General features: G+C 40.8%; 1 protein-coding gene across 2 annotated transcripts; it reads right to left on the reverse strand.

The window, feature by feature from the left end:
* Positions 1-183: 183 nt before the first annotated feature.
* LOC104911921 (protein FAM13A-like) lies at positions 184-18,803 on the reverse strand. 2 transcript variants are annotated; one of them, XM_031554364.1, is made up of 8 exons: positions 18,667-18,803; positions 14,516-14,714; positions 13,356-13,444; positions 9,934-10,105; positions 9,507-9,716; positions 7,837-8,020; positions 2,047-2,182; positions 184-894 (listed from the first exon to the last, which is right to left on the reverse strand). In XM_031554364.1, the coding sequence occupies exons 4-8, from the start codon at positions 9,956-9,958 to the stop codon at positions 892-894; spliced, it is 558 nt and encodes a 185-aa protein (XP_031410224.1). In that variant the 5' UTR covers positions 9,959-10,105; positions 13,356-13,444; positions 14,516-14,714; positions 18,667-18,803; the 3' UTR covers positions 184-891. The 2 variants fall into 2 exon arrangements, with proteins under 2 accessions (XP_031410224.1, XP_031410223.1); XM_031554363.1 differs by lacking the exons at positions 13,356-13,444; positions 14,516-14,714; positions 18,667-18,803 and adding an exon at positions 12,426-13,016.

Below are 18,803 nucleotides of genomic sequence, written 5' to 3' on the forward strand. Positions count from 1 at the left end.
CAGTGGTATGCACACACCCAAAAAGTCGTGCTTCTGTTTGCTTAGTTCAGGAAGGATTTATCTACCATGCTTCAGCACAGAGATGAAATATGAAAAAGCACTCTAAAACTCCATGCAAAACAAACAAACAAACAAACAAATGAATAAATAAATAAATAATACAGTCATTTCTTAATCCAGAATATAAGATTTGGAAATGATGATGACAAAGTGTATGACAAATCACTACTCGCAAGGTTTGATTTATAATTTAATTAGCTTCTATGGAGTAATCTTCTACGAAAAGCACACCCCAACAACAATAAAAAGATCCTTCAAATTAAATAGTTGAAAATGCAAACATCAATGTAACTGCTTCAAGTTACTTCAGGAGAAACTGCCAATAAAAGCAAGTTTCATTTCCAGGAAGCAACGAAGGATCTGAGCCAGGTTTGCCATTTCACTTTTTGCTTGCTTTGCTGGAACTAGTTCACGCACGTTGATTGTGTTTACTTTGTAAACCTAACTTTCATGTTTCTCATTTGGTGGACTTTTAGCAATTGTTATATTATGAAAGATGAAGAGTACCTATCCAATATGCTGGATTTCCTGCCAGAAATTACAAAAGCAAGATCAACCACAGAATTCTGAATTCCCTTCTCACCACAGATGGGATTTCTTTCATAAGCTTACCTCAGAGCAGGAGAGTGCCTCATGGCTATGCTTCATCTGGGCTTTTATTAAAGAACTTGAAAGGATTTTTTTCACAATACTTCTTTCCCACATCACCACAAGCCTAGACAGATTGTGACATTCTGCAGAATTACAGGGAGTGAAGTTCCTTCTAAAACAGTCATTGAAATAGAATGCCAAGTCTCTTGGCTTTTCCAAAACATTTCCAATTTCCTCTTGCTACTGTAAAAATACATAGTTATTGTGAGTAGAAGCATATACACTTGGATGGTCTTGCACACTCATTTGAGTACACGTTTCAGGGATTCTCAAGGATAGCAGTGACATAGAGTGTATGACAGGAGATAGAAGTGTGTGCTTCGATGCTATCTATGTGAATCGACTAGGGTTTTAGATTTGGAATCATTTCATAAATGTCCTTGCACTGGTGTCTTCTGTTCTCTGTACCTATGATTATACAGAATTTTTCAGGATTTTTTTTTATAGAGAGGTGTTCCAAGAAGAATGACAGTCCCAATATTCTCCTTGCAGACATAGAACATGCTCTACATATGAACTGTGACTTAGCATTATAAAAGTCTGCTGATTTTTCCTTAATGCAGAAAATTAAGAAAGAAGCCAAAAAGAAAGGAGTCACAAATGTGAGACTCGTGAGCTTCAATTACATACAATTTAAATCTATTTAATAATATCAACATGATCTGTTACCCTTCCAATCATCTAGGCATGACTTGCAAGGATTTGTGGTAACTTCATGGTGTAGTATGAGACTACATGCCCCTCCAGTCATTTTCTAAAAAAATCAATTTCAAATTAAGCAGTAATGATATGTGACCTCATAAACTGAAAACAAAACTTATATTGACCTTCCCCCTAAAGCAACAATAGTCTATCAAGGTTCTTCCACCAGGAGATTTTTGACAAATGTGGCCAACAAGAAATCAAAGTACTAACATTCTTTTCAAGAAGAACATGTCACCCATATAGAAAGATGAAATGGGTTTCACTCTTCTGTATTTGCTCCCCTGACTCACCAACGTATAGCAACACAATATAAAGAGTTCCAGCAGAGGAAAAATTCAGTGGCTTTGAACTAACAAAGTTCTGCATTAAGATATTTAAAATGGAAAATGTTGGAATTCTATTCTTGACTCTGTTCTTACTCTATTACATTTGCATTTTTTTCAAAAATCAGAATTTTAACTTCTCTTTCCCCTCTAGCTTATGCATATGATGAATAAGTATTCACAGTACTCGCAAGTAGCTGTGGTCAGTACTTAAACTACATATAAAGTAAATCATTTCCATTTGTAGCTTACAACTCAACGAAGCACATTTGATTCCTTGCTGAATCAGTTCACGTAACTTTTTTACCTGGAGGCCATCTGCTTGTCTTGGTGAGAAACAAGGGCTCACATCAACAAAAAGCATCTCATAGTGCTGAAGCAAATACAGCAGGAGGCCATTGTAAAGCCTTTGTTCTTCACAAGCCAAGGGACTGACGGGAATCCTAAGGGAAGAACAGATAGATCAAGTTTCAGAGCTCTGAGATCAGGGCTAGTGATAAGTCATGCAGGGAGCACCCCTAATACCCCAAACAATTCAGAATGCAGCCTGTTGAACAACTGGGTAAAACAAGTGTTCCAGTCCCCTTCCTAATACGTGATTGTTGGGACAGGAATCATCTTCATTTGCTGGAGGTCACAGTGATGGAGTCTCAGTTTGCTACAGCTACTCACATCACACTGAATCTTTGATGCAGTGCAACAATATAGCTAGAACCTGACAGTTTCTCAGCTGTGAAGTTCATAAAATCAAGGACGAAGAGGACAAAAAAAAAAAAAAGCCTCAAAAATCTGCCACTACTCAAAGGCACAAGGGCTTAAAGAGCTGTTTTGCTGATTCAGCTTCTGAAGGTGAATTTTGATGACTGAAATATTAAGAGAACAGTCCGTGGGGGAAAAAAAATTGTAAGTAAGACAGTGTTTCAGTATAATAATTTGTAATTTCATAGACTTTGGGCACATGTAGCAGAATTTCCAGGTGCTTCCAATAATAGATTGTCCATAATGGGATTTTTTATTATTATTAAATAAGCGGTAGTTTAACTTGTTCTATCTGCACAAGTAGACTAAGTTGGAATAATTTAATTTAAATCTGGGGATTCATTATGTGGCATTGTAATCTCATTCCCTGAAAGGACTGTGTATTCCCATTGTGAGCTATCTGGAGGCTCGGAGGACATTTACACATAAATTTGTTGCCTAATCCAGCTTCCCTAGTTATGCTGCATCAACTCAATTCTACGCAGCACGATATTAATATTTAAACAAGAAATTCATAAACTCTGGAGAATAAAGAAGAGAAATGCACACACCAGTCTTCTGTTTGCCAAATCAGTACGTTCATTACTCATTTGCAATTCTGAAGTACAGATATACGCACCAGGTCCAGTTCAAGTGCTTTCATTCACGTTTTACTTTTACCTACTGTTGTTTCTGTAAGAGCTTGGGCTCCTTTTAAAGGAGAATGTTTTAAGCAGAGTTACAGGCAGATATAACTTAGATGTACTGGATAAGCTGCCTGATCAGCACTTCTTTCTTCAGGACTGGCTAACAATTGTCCCTCTTGAATTCCTCTTTTTCTCAAAACTTTGTCAATTTCTCAAAAAACAAAGCAAAATAAAAAGAAAAATCCTCTTTTTAAGGCTGGTTAACAGGGCACATAGCAACTCCATAGACTATTTACCCAAACATTAATACCCTCAATTCACAGTTGCTACAAGGAATCTTTTCTGTTCCCTGCCTTCTTTTTCATCAACTTAAACATTTGTTCTCTAATTTACCAACTTTTTACTTCGTTAGCATGGAGAACTCCACAAGCCATCCATGAAGACAAACAGCTCTCTCCATATTTACTGGGGCTCACGTTCGCACAGTACTACTGAGTGTTCCATTCTCAAGTCAGCTTTGGACAAACCAAAGCTGTACTCAGAAAGCAACCCTACAGCTAACTCTGAATATCAGATATCTGCAGACATTCACAGGTGGCAACACATGAGGATTCCAAATATAGAAAGAACATTTTTAGTTTTCTCTGCAGCCACATTCCACATTCAGTTTCAATTAGTTCTGCAAAACAAGCACTTCCTGCCTCTTCAGACACTTCTGCTTCTAGCAGAAACCAATCATCAGGCTGACAATAGAGGAGCTGCGTTCACACTGCACTGACCAGGAATATGTTCCTAGGAAGGGCATAGCTACTGGAGCACATTCTGCACTTCAGCTCAAAAACTCATTTGTAGTATAAATGAAACACAAAAGAACTCGAAAAATGAGAAATAAGACTTGATCATCAGGAATCAACTAATGTTTTCCTTGAGAAAGCCTAAATCTTTCAAAGTTGCTTTGCTACAAAGCACAAGCTAGAAAATTCATACACGATTTGAGTTGGTTTTGTTCCGGAGACGTGCCAAAGTTCCTTGCTGGCAGAAGCTTACATGTAAGACGTGCTGTAAATTTACAGAAAGAATGAGTCAAAATGAATAGACGCAAACAGATAGTTGGCTAGCATCCTTACGCACACATCCAAGAACTTCTAACTGCGGTTAGCAAAAATCTCTTTAGCAAGATGAGGCATACCGAAGTACACACAGAAATCTAAGTAACACAGGTCAAATCTCTGATAAAAGAAAAGCAACGTTCTCTCTTCTCAGCACTTGTGCAGGCTAACAGGACGTGAAACAGCTCACAAGAAGGATGAATAGCAATAGAAATGAACAGTTCAGAGGATGAGCAGAAAGAATTCACCAGTGGAAACTGAAAGAAGAGTGGGTCTCAGCAAAGAAAATCTAGGGAGTAACCAGCATAACTCTTGACCTATGAGCTATGTTTTTGGCTCCCTCACATACAAGGAGGTGAGGACACGACAGCTGCATTGTGCAGATTTTAATGCTGAAGTTTCAAAAAGCAAGAAACACATGCCAGGCTCAAAATCTAAGAGAATGGTGTCACAGGATGAAAAGACCAGAAGCTGGTTTATGAAGACTGAAGTAAAATTAGAATGTTTTACTCAGTTACCATTTTTTCTGATACATACCTTCTTTTTTTATAGACACTTTTTGTCCTATCACACCAAACAGGGACAGGAAGTATATGTGCTACTAATATCATAGCAGAATAACTCCAGTATGAAGATGTTTTCAGTCAAACATTCAAAATAAGCAGGGCTAAGATAAAGTGTTGCAACAGATTAAGAACAGAGAAGTGACATTTAATATCCAGTTTTCACATGGTGATTTTTTTTAGCATTTAAAATTCAAGGTAATAAGTTTTCTGTGTTCTTGTAACTAGTCTTCCAACGTAACGCCTATGCTAAGGCATGTAATTTCTATGTCGAGATAATGTACTTAATAACTGCTCAGTATACGCAGTTTAGGTTAGTAAGGTGTAATTAGCAACAAGTTTTATATTCTAATTTTGTGTCCCAAAGTCTGTAACTGCTCCACGGTCCAATTACTGAAATACCAAACTCCATCACTTTAGTGAAGTGTATGGGAGCTGTTGAGTCACGGCCTGAAGCGCTGATTGAGTACCTGTGGAAAGGACCCGGTTAGCCCTGGGAGCACAGGTGAAGGCAATTCAGCTGTGTGACTGGAAGGCATGGAGCCTGGCTACACCTCTCTTAGACCCCATTTAAGGGCTGACTGCCACAGAGGAAAATTTCTTCCTGGAGAACTCTCCCTAGTGGAGCTTTCCCCTGTGAACCTGGAATCTTCTGATACAGGTAAGCAATCTTTTTCCCTTCCCTTATAGTGCCTTTCTATCAGGCTGATCTTCCCATCATATTGATTTGCCCAGTTACTACATAGTGAACTATGAACATGACAGGACTCCACAATAAAACCATCAACAGATTGAGACAGGTAATAATCAGAGATTGAATTTATGCTTGAATATCAACAGATCAAAAACTAAAGTAGATCAGTTTAATAAATAACCCAACATAAAAGCAAGAAGACATTATTGTACCAAAAATGAAGAGTGCCAGTATGGATGAAGAACAGTTAACACCTGCAACAAATTAATGTCACAACCACAGTTAATGTTACATCCAGGAAGCTATTCCCAACAATAGCATGGGGTATATGTTTCTGTAGACTAGAATTAAAATTGTATTTTCTACAACCTATGTGTTCTGAAGCAGGACTATATTCAAACTGTGGCAAGGAGTACTCAATATGTCTCACTTTCCTGTTTGTCTGTATCCTAGGCGCCAAACGTTTAATGATGTTGCAGCTAATTGTGCAAAGTCCTTCTTTGAGAGGCTTAATGGTAATGTATGGCTTTATTCCCTGTGCCATGCTTGACTACCTAGAAATTAATTTTGTACAGGAAAATACAGCAGTTTGTTCTGAATCTTGGAGGCCTCAGGCCACTCAGCAGGAAGAAGTACAGCAATCTTACTGAAAGAAAATGCCAGTTGAAAGGCTCTCTTCCCCACCCAATTACCAGAAAGTTGATTTTTCACAGTTCTAGAAAGTATCTCTCAAGGACAGCACTAGCTACACACTTCACAAAAAGAAAATGACCTACTGGTTTACCTCTCCCAGAGCTGGTGAGATCAGAATGACTATAAAAAGCATTAACATTCACTTTCATTGGGTAGATATACTTTTATTTATGGTGGCTGTGCTGTCTCAATAAATCACTCTGGCAGGAAAACTCAAAGCTGATAATTTCTAAAGCTTCTCATACAAATCACTGCCACAAACATTTAGCTTAGCAGTAAGTGAACTCTAAAAAAGACCCAAACAAACAGGCATGATTGGAACTAGCTTGAGGATCTCCCAAAATAGACTAGGATGCTTGAAAACTGGAAGTGCTTATCAATTAAAAATGGAACCCACTTGGTTCTTCTGCGGAGATTAAAAAATCTGTGGACATACATTCAAATAATTTGGGAAAAAAGAGTAATAAAACATTATGAGTACATGCACACAAGCTAAATGTGATGGCAAATGTGCCTTAGGACAGAAGTGTGACAGTCAGTGCAGTCCTTGTTGAGTTTAGCATGGGGTGAGGTCTGGATTTTTGATGAAGGTTTTTTAGCATCAATCTTTTTTACCTATTCTAAGTATCATGCAACTAGCCCAGACACTTGGAGCAAATCTCATTTGCCTACACTTATTAACTACTTTCAGTACACAGATATCAAGGGGTTTTGTTGTACAGCTGCTTGTTTCACAGGAGCCTCATGGAGTAGGCTCCATGGTGAAGACTATTCTTGCAAGAGTGAATGCTGTAAGTCCCCTCACACTACACACTGCTAGATAAGTCTCTCCAGCTGTTTTTTTTTTTAAAGTTCCTTTTATTACTATCACCTGCAAGGTTTATAAGCTGTTACACCCTGTATTAAGCTCACAAAGCAGAGAAACAGACATGGAATACCCTTAAAATGCTGAGCACAGTTCCCCGGAACAAAGACTGTAATTACTTTCTAACATACATGGTACCAGTTTTGCTGAGTGTGTTTTTTAAAAATTTCCTTGATTTGCCTCATTAAAAAGTGGGGGAAAAAAACGCAAGGGTTTTATTGCTGTATAGAAAATGCTAATAGTTAACAAAATTTTGCACATAGACAATTAGCTTGTAATTCACACTAAGCTGGAATGACTGATCCACTGAAACAAAAGTCTACAAATTTTGATACAAGTATAAACACTTCATCACTTTTCTGTGTCAGTGTGAAGGATAGGATGAAGCGCTAAGATTTCAGTTTCTCTGGGAAACCCAGCACGGTCAGACCATTCCAGGCTGCTGCTTCTCACCACCTTGACTGGCCTGACATATGCTCTCCCACCTTTCTTTTTTAGCATCTGGTTTAGTGTCTGGCCTCTACCATTTCAAATGCACCTCCAGCAGCTTCAGCACCTACTGCTTGCAAGCAAAGCTGCCCACTGTTCAGGTATCAACATGCAGTTTAGTGGCACCAATATATCCAAAGCTCTCTCCACAAAGGATACAATGAATTACTTTTGCATCTTGGAGAGGCACTAGCCCATAATATTCTGTATAGACATTTAACTTTCAAAATGCTGTGCTTACTATTGGATATATGGTTATGACAAATCATCTTTTTAAGCTGTGATCGTGTAGTACTCACTTGAAAAGAGCAGGTCCAAACACAATGGCTAAATTTTCCAGAGTCATGCAATTCACTGCACTGTACGTTGCTACCTTTAACAGGAATGCAGATAGGAACTGGAGAAGGTTTTGATGTGCTTTGGGAAGACAGCTAATTAACTGTCTCAGATTCTTTATGCATTCTGTTGTGTTGATCCTGTGCTCTGTATTAAAAAAAAAAAAGTTATTACATAGATATTCCTGGTAATAACAATCTCACCAGAGACCTTAAAATAGTTATCCTGTGCTTTACTCTTAGTATGTATTCTAAATGAAGAATTTCTACTAATAGTTACTAAATTTTAGTAACTATTTTCATGGGTTTCCCAGATAACAAGTTTTATATGCACTGTTTATGCTATTCTTCCTGCTAGGACAGAAGAAGATAGTACTTGTTGCTTTTTTAGTAAAGCTGATAACAGGCAGAAATCATGTACACGAATCCTTAAAGCTGCCTTAAGGATGTAAGGTTATCAGCCTTGATTTTTCCGCAGAGATCTGACACATGCTGTTCGCCTCTCATTAAGAGGTGTAAGAAATTGTACCCCTTCAGCCCCAACTCACCTCCATTTCCTGACTAATTAGTAGCTTTCCATCTCAAAACATTTTTGCTCTATAAATACATGAGTGTAGTTACACAAGAGATGCTCAAAAAAAGTAAATTGTGGATACTTGGCACTTCCTTGATTCTCATTCTTCAAAGGAGTGTTACAAGGCAAAATCATCTCTCTGTTTGATCAGCAATTCAGAATTAGAGTGATAAAGTCTCCTGATATTAGAACTGAAATGGCAGTGCTGCTTAGTAACTGGCAGCTGATGCTCAAATTTGCCATAGATCTCCAAGACACATCTGTGTAGGTTTAGTACTGTGTAGAGCAAATTTCATCCTTTAGGGCAATTCTAACCCTAACAAATACATTCCATAAAAATTAAGATCCATGCTGCTCAACGCATTAATGAAAAGGGGTTGGAATGGAGGAGGAAAAAAAAGAAGAACAGTAAGACTATTCAGGGTAGTCAAAACTGCACTGGTTTTTGCAAGATGATTGCAAAAATTTGTAGAAACAGAAAGATCTTTCAGTTTCAGCAATCTTTTAGAGTTGATGAAAGTGATTTTCTGTGGTCTTTTTTGGTCATCATTTTTGGTTTGGTTTTTGTTTGTTTTTTTTTTCCTGTAAATATTTACATAATCTGGAATTTCGCAGATGAAGTTTGAACAAGAGCAACCTGCAGTCTAACCCATAAAACACACTTATTTGTACGCAATCACTTGAACTGGTTATCACTGAAAAGCACTTGCTGTAACTGCCTGAAAGCATTAGCTACCATCCACGGTAGAGTTTTATTTTATTTTAAACATTAAGAACTATCAGCGTGAACAGGGAACTAGACAGCGTTGCTCTAAGCCACCCGCTACTGCTAGGAAGATGGTAAGAAAACTGGTAAAAAGTACTACATGAGAACAGGGAATAAAAAGGCTGCTGTACAAGGAAATGTGAAATAGAGAAGATTTGGCTTTGGAAAGAGAGATGTGAGGCAGTAGATATATAAATGTAATATTATGGTGATTACATTAAAAAATGGTATCTAAGCAGTTAGTAAAGCAGTGAACTTTTCGGAGAAGGAGGCTTAGAAGTGTCTATTCTGTACCTTGGAAAGTTTTTAGCATGCCAGCACAGACGTTGTCTGGAAGAACAGCCACTGGCAGTTCATTTAGAAACAGTTTCAGAAGGCTGGCTACGGAATCAACATCTCCATGATTAATGAGGTCTACTTCTTCTCCCTGATTGTACTTCTGCTTCAGTTCCTTGATTTTATTCACTGAGCCACTGATTCGAAATATACCAACACGCTGCAGACCTGCTCAAGAAGAAATATGAAGCAGTAAGCAACAGTCGTATATCATACCTGTGTGGTGAGAACTGCATCTTAAAAAGTTCTTTAAAAAAGCACAGTAATAGACAAAGATGACGGAAGTGCTGAGTATTTGCAGCTTAAATGTACAGTTTATGCAAAAAAACAAAAAAAAACAAAAAAACAGTTCTAAGAGAGCAGAGAAGACAAAACATTAACTTACCAAATACTTCTAGATACTCTACCATCTGTGTGACAAGAAAGGGGACTCCACACTGTGTTGCATTCTTTGTGAGAGCCTCTAGAGGTATACCGAATGCTCTTTCTCTGCTGAACTGTGGATCTGGTGAGACTTTACTTGTTGTGTGCCTGACTTGAATAGAAGATAATGATTTCTGTGGAATTAAAACAGGCAAGATAGAAGAGGTAGTTGATTTTCACCATTTTAAGGTTGAAGAGCTAACATTTTATTACAATTATTGTGCTCATTAGAATCGTAGAATGTCCAGAGCTGAATGGGACCCACAAGGAACACTGAGTCCAACTCCTGAGGCTCCACAAAGGACCATCCAAAATCAAGCTCAATTTCTGAGAGCATCGTCCAAAAGCCCCTTGATCTCTGGCCAGCCTGGGGCCCTGATCACAGTTCTGGGAATCCTTTTCCATGCCCACTACCCTCTGGTCCAAAACTTTTTCCTGATACTTGGAAACTCTCTAATAGTCTTATATCCCTCTGACATTGCAGCACACAGTGCTCAAGGTGAGACTGCACCAGCTCACAGTAGAGGCTCTTTGCTCAAGTTTTACCTACATGCACATTCCTAACATTCTAGATTGTTAATATCTTCCTTCTTTAGAGCTGAGACAGGACCTGTAAACACTTTGACCATAAAAATCCAGATACAGATGGTGTTTGAAGAGCCCTGGAGAGCAGCAGCAAGGAGCTGTTCAGGCCCATGGAGCCAGATGCTCAGCTAATGCTTATTGTGGCTTCCACATGGACATGCCTATAACTGCATATAGACACAACCTAATGCTACAGTTCAGCAAGAGATCAAGCCAAGGAATCTTAAAACATAGAGGGCTGTGAGTAGTAGCTGTAGGTCTCTTGGGAGGTCCTATTGACGGGGCCTTCACCACAGCCTGCTGACGAGAGGAGCAACATGGCACAGCAGCAGTCGTTCTGAGCTCCACGAGCCTCCCATTGCTTCTGTATTCAAACCTGGGTGGCCACAAGCTTAACCTGAAGCCCTGAGAGGTACGTGCGTTATTTAGGTCAGCTGTTCCACGAGAACACTCCTGAGCATTGCCAACACTACACCAGCCTCCCTGGCAATCAAACCACCTGCTTTGGAAACTGGGTTCCTGTGTAATGCAGGCACAGCATTACCTCAGCTACTAAAATACACAAAGCCAGGGAGCCTCAAGCACCAACTGTCGCCTTCCCTCCTTATCTCTTGCTCCTAAGCAATACAAACTTAACCCCTACATTCAGCATATCAAATCCGAAAAATGCAACTTTCCATAGATCCTAACTAATGGAAATCCATATTCTCAGCACATATGCTGACACACTCTTAGCCATCTAACGTGTGAAAACACATCGTGTTCGTAGCAGTACCCAACCAAACCCAAAGTTTGCTGCAGGCACCTGCTATCAGCACACTTCTCTGTCCACAAACTGACCTCTGAATTTCCCAGCAAAATACAAGTAAAAGTCAACCAGTATCAGACCTAGCAAAGGGGAAAACGCCCCCACTCCCTTACTCTCCTTCCTTCCTCATACCCATCCCCCTGCATTTTGCCTTATGAAGTCCCTGGAGGTGTTCAAGGTGAGTTTGGATGGGGACCTGGGCAGCCTGGCCTAGTATTAAGTGTGGAAATTGGTATCCCTGTATGCATGTGGCAGAGGGGTTGGAACTTGATGATCCTTGAGGTCCCTTCCAACCCAAGCTATTCTATGATTCTGTGATGTGAATTATCCACTATGCTGTATTTTGTTCTCATTTTTCTGTCATGCAGGCCATGCTTTATTACATAGGAAAGGACTCATTTATTCAAAGTTTTACACAGCACGGTGAAAGCAGAATTCTAAACCCAGAACATCCAGATTTACATGCTGGTATCTGTTCTGCATCAGGAAGATTTAAACAAACATCCACATTTCATTTTAAAGGAGGATTCTGATGTTTATGTTTTAATAGTGCCATCCCAACACATTACAAAACCTTCTTAAATGTTCTTATTACTATGTTTACAAAAGGAAAAAGGAAAGACTTTCTCACAGATTCGTAGCTGAATTGCTACAGAAAAAGCAGCTTATAAAATGCACACCTTCAAGTTCTGGCTTGTGGCACTGTTGACTTGGCTTCTGGTCAGCCTTGTTGCCATGGCAAATGTGCACAAACTGAAAAAACTAAACCTTATTCTGCTCTTTCAGTACATAATAAGCAAGGTTAGAACATGATATTAATGCTAAAGAGTTAATGATCACTACAAAAAAAGAAAAAGTATAGAAAAATTAACATATTTTAAACATTTTTTTTCTGTATAAGTTGTGACGTGTTAAAAAAGTCTCTATTTTAAAAATATCTATGATATTTTACTCTAAATGTCTCAGATACAACAGCTGGGTTGAGAAAAGAAGAGCATCTTTCTCAGAAAACAAGAGAAGACATGAGAGAGACTCACAAAGCCAGACATAAGTTCACTTACACAAACTGAAAGGGAGGCACTTGCTCCCATATTAGCCTGCAGGAGAATAGCAGTAATTCAGCTGTGCTGCTCGGAAGATACCATCACCTTTCTTCCCATTATAAATCTGTGCAGTGCAGCCAAGACAAACTGCATCCATCGGGCTGTTCCTCTGTAATTAACTTATCACAGCATGGTAGCTAAGAATCATCTTCATCAGCAGTTTCACCCCGAGTGTGTCTCAGGTAGAAGCTAACTCCTAGCAGAGGAGAATTCTTTGTAGCCAACACTTTCCTCCAGGGTCATATTGCAAAAGTTCACGGATGTATTACCATTAAGAGATGTCTCCATGGCACCTAACACACAATGGCACAGCTTCCTGAAAACCCATACATCATCTGTTTGTTATTTAGTTTTGAGCAGCTTTGCCAATGCAAATTTGCAAATACTCATATTGCCTGCTGTTGGCTCTGTCTGCCAGCAGCAATAAAATATTTTGAGGTGGCCCACAGCATATGCATATTATAGATATACATTTATATAACACCTACACAAACATTTTGGTAAGCATATGAGCAAGGATCCATCCAATCTTAGAAATAAAGAAGACACAGATGCTGTTAAGACCAACACATTCTATTATAATTCCTTCAGATAATTAATTAAATCCTATGAAATAAGCCAAAACAAAGCAGTTAATATTGCAATTAAAAGTAACTGTGATAGATTCTTAACACAAATTTAGTCAATTTTGTAATCAGGTACATAGAAAGCAATAAACAGAACACACAAAATGATAAACAGAGTAAAGGAACTTCCTTTGTAGGGTGCTACAAAAATGAATTATTTTATCAGCACACCGGATTAGTGGTTTAAGCACAGATGGAAAGTCTGTCTTCCTTAGTAGAGGGAATACCACTTAAATATAATGCAGATTTTTAGCTCACTTACCTCTCCACAAAGTCCAGTGCCGCTCACTGGAAATGCTTCAATTTAAGGCTTTCTTGCCATATGATCCAAGGTTTTCCTAATCAGCTGGTCTGAAACAACGAGGCACACAGGTGAGGACCCTGCTTTCACACTGGGGCACGTCCGCTACCACCATTACACTCAGGTGCAGCGAGGACATGGCCAAATCTGTAGTAAGCAGGGTTCATATTCACACTGCTGTCTTGGCATGCTCCAGATCCGGGTTTTTTTAGCACTTGGACTATCGGACATTTACCTTTCTTTGCAACAGAAGAGGCTAGCAGATTTAGCCACCCCAATGGGCATTTAATCTCTTTGCTTCATGGTGCACATGCTATTCCACAGCCCAGAGAGCTCCCCCAAAGCCCATTTAGTATCAGTGTCCCAATGCAGGGTGTGAAGGGACAGCCAGTTCTGGCACACAGCAGCAGTGGCAAGGTGACTGCTTGAAACAAAGTGAGTCACGTTTCCTTTTGTTCAAAGTCTCTCTGTTATTTTCTGTCAGAATACTGGGGTGGAAGAGAGGAGTATGCAAGCACGGTTCTACTATTGCCTTCTCCTCCTGCTAGGCAGATGTTGTACAGGAACTAGCAGGCAGTAACAGCTAGGCTTTCCTCCAGCATCAGAAAAGCAGGCCTTGAAGATGCTCTGGGAAAGTGAAGGACATGGGCCCCTCTCCCTATGTGTTTGTGAAGGAAAAACTCAGAAGACAGCTGCAAGAGAAACAGTTGTGTAGACTACAGCCCAGCTCTCTTTTGCCCTTGTGCCATCCTGGGCCGCACACAAAGCCATAGCCACAGAGACCCCTCTCATGCTCTGTCCATGGGCTGAACAGGGGGCTGATGTCTCTTTTCCAGCAGCGCAGCCTTCCCCAGAATGGCAAGAGAGGAGACCCCACCATTGCTACCTTCTGGTGTCCAGCCAGCTGAGCAGCATCCCCTCACCACTGATGTGCTCCACCTGGGCCCACAGCTACAGCTGTCTGAGAGGCTCTAAACCTTTCTGGATACCTCCAGCACTGCCGCCCTATGAAATGACCAATTTCACAGCTCTTGTCCCTGCAGGCAGCACCCAGGCTGGTAGTACCATACCCCCAAGCAGCATATGTCCTGCCTGCAGCTGACAGTCATTCTGTGCCTCACCTCCAAGCATGATTGTGAAACGACGACTGACATGGGAAAGACTGCAGCTCTGCAACTAGCAGTAGCAGTGAGAGGGTTCATTCACATCCTCACAGATTGCATCAACGCCCCGTCCAGATGAACTGCAGAGATACAGTACTGGCTGCAAGAACAGATGGCCATGGAGCAGGACAAACAAGTACAGCTCATGGATGTCTACCTTCAAGAAAAGAAACCACACAAAAAGACTGATTAAAAAAAGACAACAGAACGCTTTGGTCCTGCAATACCCCATGGTGTGACTACTCTTCTCTGTCACAGCTATGTGGCTGTCCAGCGCTTATATCTGAGAGGTTACAGTGGTATTTTGTTGTGTTGAATCTCCTTTGGGACAGACAAAAGCATAAAACAGTCAGAGCCAGCAGCTCCCCAGCTAACTGTGCCTGCAGGCTGGTAGCTATTTGCTGTCCACAGAGAAACAAAAACCTGAGCCAAAACCCCCTAACCCGCTGTTTCCTGCCACATAGAGCATTTCTAACCCCTCATCTCTCTCTATTTCGCAGAATGTGTCACAGCTGACACATTGCTCCCCCTGCTTCAGCTGAACATGTAAACTCTAAGCACATACCTTTTAAAGCATCAAATTCCCTGCCTGAGCAGCAAGCACAAGTTTTGTCTATTGAATTATCACAGCAGTAGCAGTGCAAACAAGGCAGTAGTGACTATAATCAGTCACTTGCTCTCTACTGTGCCCTTAACCGCAATTGTCCAAGAATTTGTTTTCAAAACCTGCCTGCTGAGCCCAAAACTAAAATGCAGCATGTGAGGTTTATGTAAAACTGAGATATTTCAGTTCTCCAGATAGCCTGCAGCAGCTAGAGGGCACACGAGGCATGCTGCAGAGGTGGTCCTGCAACCCTCACTGCAGACACAGCAAGGAAACCTAAGGCCTGGACAGAATTTTCCTTCCATACAAAGTAACACAGTTCAAAGGGATGATTTCTCATTCTGATGTTGTACGAAGAACAGAAGGCAACAGACATGACAAATGAAACATATTTCAGCTCAAGCCCTTGTTCTGATCAAAGTGAATTCCTGTAAGACTTCTGCTGTCTGAGTGCAATGCACAGCACTCTGAGCAGCCACCCCTATTTCAAGGGCTGCATCTAAATTAAAACCAAAACTTTCGGTCTCCTAACACCCCACTGACCTGGGGAAGGCTACTGAGAAAAGACAGTGCCCTGGCCTGGGTGGTGCAAGGAGGCTGGGGGAGCATTAGGGGTTGCTTTTGTACTTTTTTCACTGGGAAATGACCTCCAGCTTCAGAAGGGCTGCTTCTGAGGCCTGCTGATGTCTTGAAAAGAGAGGAACAATATACAGCAATAAACACGGAAGGAAAATACAAAAGTTTCATTTTCTTCCTTAGGAAACAATTTTTTTAATTATTATTATTTTTTTTAGTAGAAGCTTTAGAAACAACAGTATCCCTGTGGGAAAGGGCAGAGGTAGCTGTGGTAAATAGACTGTCAGCAGCAGGAAAAACAAAAAACAACAGAAGCAAGTAAAATAATTAACTGAACTTTATGGTTTAGTTAGAGTTTTCCTCCAAAACTACAAGCAGCTGTTCTGCTGATCCAGTAAGACCAGCTTCAGGCGTCTCATAGCATGCAGTCAGATAGGAAAGAAAGCCCTTCTTGGTGGACAAGAGCCATCACAGCCAGAGCACATGCCCTGCAGACAGACCATGGTGGGGTCGCAGTGTGGGTAGCCCTGCCATGCCGCTTGCTCTGCCTTGGACCAGGTCCAGCTGGAGAGGCTGCAGTGGCTCTGGGTTAGAAGCAAACACTGGGGAAGGCAGCCCTGCTGATCCCAGCTGAAGAGTCGCTTGCAAACCACGGATGCTAGATGCTCAAGATCAGAGGAGAACAGCAGGGTTCAAAAATAAACAAAGTTTGGTCTAAAGCAAAGAAATTCAATCCAACTGCAACTGTTAGCCAGCCCTTCCATGACACAATCCTCATTAGTGAAAACTTCACAGCAGCTTTTTCCAAGGATCCATAGAAACACAATGCCAGTGAAAAAGCAGCACTCATTTAAAGCACTGTCCACACCAAAATGCTGTGTTTTGGTCATACTGCTTGTCTTCTGGTATCATGTCATCTTAAAACAGAACTTACGATTCCCTGATTTTGTGTCGTTGCCTTGTCATATGTAGTGTTTAGGTCTTTTACACTGTTTTTCACATGGATAACTGCAGTGAAGAAGAACTGCTGCTCTGAGTGAGAAGGTCAGATAACAGCCTAAATGCAAATTAACCAACTCTTGAAAACAGCACAAAATTTGTTACATCTGTACTAAACACTCCAGACTTCTATGACTGCTCTGGTAGAGATGCTAAAGTATGCTGTTGCTACAGGAAAATTATGAACTGTGTGGTATCCAGAACAGTGGATATTACAATTCCACGTAATCAACATCCAAGTCATTTCAGCTGCTTTAACAATCTTTTCATTTCCATGTCTCAAAACAAATGCCAGGTGGAAAAGCCCACTGGGCAGCATCTCAGAGGATCTTACAATTAAAGGTGCTGCCTTTTTTGTTGTTTTTTTTGTTTGTTTGTTTGTTTGTTTTTACAGTTGCCAGCAGGCCGATCAGTGCATGCACCCAAGCAGTACCCTGCAGCTGTGAGACCCATAACAATGCCTCTTGCCCATCCCAGTGCTGGCCCTTAGGGCAGTGTAGCACAAAAAAAGGGCAGACCTGTGGGAGCTGAGGGAGGCGGGGAAGGCACGGTGAGATGAGACAGCGTAAGAAGCTGATGGTGTAAAGCAGGGCATACAGGACTCCAACAAATTGCTCTGCTGTACTCAGAGCCATTTTGAAAAGCACAGTTTGTTGTGGGTGGGGAGCTTAGAGAAAAGTCACTTGCATAAGCAGGGATGCAATTGCCCTGACTTTGCAATCCATATAGCTTTCTAAAAATAGGATAAAGCACCATGACAGGCACACAAACCCATGCCAGCACCCATCAGAGCGTGCTGACCTCTTACAGCTGACAGCTTCAGAAAGTAAGACTGGAAACACCGAAAGGCCCCCTGATTTGTGTGAACAGAAGGAAAACACAGACAGAATTCTGTTGTCCATTCCCTGGCTCAAAATCTTCAAAACTGTCCAGTTCAGGAATGTATTTTGTTTTCTTTCTACCGAATCTTTCAGGAACATCATGACCCCTTGCTAAATTCACTATGATGCAATAGTTGCACCATCTGGGGCTTGACAACTCTTTTGTGCTTACCCCATATAAAAGTATCCTTTGATTATCACAGAGAACATTCAGGGTCAGATATATACAGAGAAGTTTCCTTCAGATGAACCCATCTTACTGGCTCCCAGCGCAGGTTTCATTGACACCCCAGACACACAGCAGTCATCTATTTTATTCCAACTAATCATGAACCACTTGAAACTGAAAAATGAGTACGTTATAAAAAAATCTTGTATTTTAAAGGCAATTAGGTGGAGCTGGTGGTGAAACTCTACTGGATCTTTCAAATGGGAATATGAGTGACAATCAGTACTGAAATGCAGGAAAAAAATGCATGAATTAAGTAACCACTGGCTAGAAATGAGGCATGAAAAAAAAATGGTATTTCTATTTTAATCACTACTGTATAAAGATATAATACTTTTCTCCATAATTTAGCTGCTAAAATCCATAGTATAGACTTAAAAGAATGGTTGCCACACATCCCCCATCACAACATTTTGACTACCAGGCATGCCTGCTCACCAAACTCAATTGTCAGATGTTGCTGTCCTGACAAGAAAGAAGCTCTCCCCTGTTGCATTGCTTTTCATCTACTTGTGGAGAGAGTATACCGGCCACAATCCCTCCTACCAGGCAAGCTCAACAGCTGCCAGCAATGTCCCCCGCCCCCCAACACAATTTTATTTCTGCTCACAGCTGATGAGGTGGTCTCCTTGGGATGTGGATGCCTGAGGGACAAAGGCAGGTACATCTCCATGCCACATGGCCAGACATGTGCAAGGAAACTGCCTCCTTCTCCATCAGCCAGGCACGTACCAGTCCAGTGCTGTGCCTGAGCAAATATCTCCTGAGTCACGGCAAGGCTATTATTTATTACTGTAGACGCAGCACTACATTAACCCACCTGGCAAGTTTGCAGTTGCTTTCCTCTATCTGCACTCATCTCTGGCAGTGAATGTGTTGGTGCCCTGCAGTGGCTCAGCAGAACCTGTTTCCAGGCAGCTGAATTACAGGCATGTGGAGAACTGTCCAACAAAACAG

This window comes from Meleagris gallopavo, chromosome 8 (assembly GCF_000146605.3).
Source record: "Meleagris gallopavo isolate NT-WF06-2002-E0010 breed Aviagen turkey brand Nicholas breeding stock chromosome 8, Turkey_5.1, whole genome shotgun sequence".
NCBI classification, from domain to species: Eukaryota; Metazoa; Chordata; class Aves; order Galliformes; family Phasianidae; genus Meleagris; species Meleagris gallopavo.

What these genes read in the sequence shown, in the direction of transcription:
- LOC104911921 (XM_031554363.1), bottom strand. Translation starts at nt 12,455, where the DNA reads ATGGGAGCAAGTGCCTCCCTTTCAGTTTGT. An exon ending in AGAGTATCTAGAAGTATTTG is followed by an intron (nt 9,717 to 9,933) that starts GTAAGTTAATGT and finishes CTTCTTGAGCAG; the next exon opens with GTCTGCAGCGTGTTGGTATA. An exon ending in TTTGGACCTGCTCTTTTCAA is followed by an intron (nt 2,183 to 7,836) that starts GTGAGTACTACA and finishes TTCTTCCCTTAG; the next exon opens with GATTCCCGTCAGTCCCTTGG.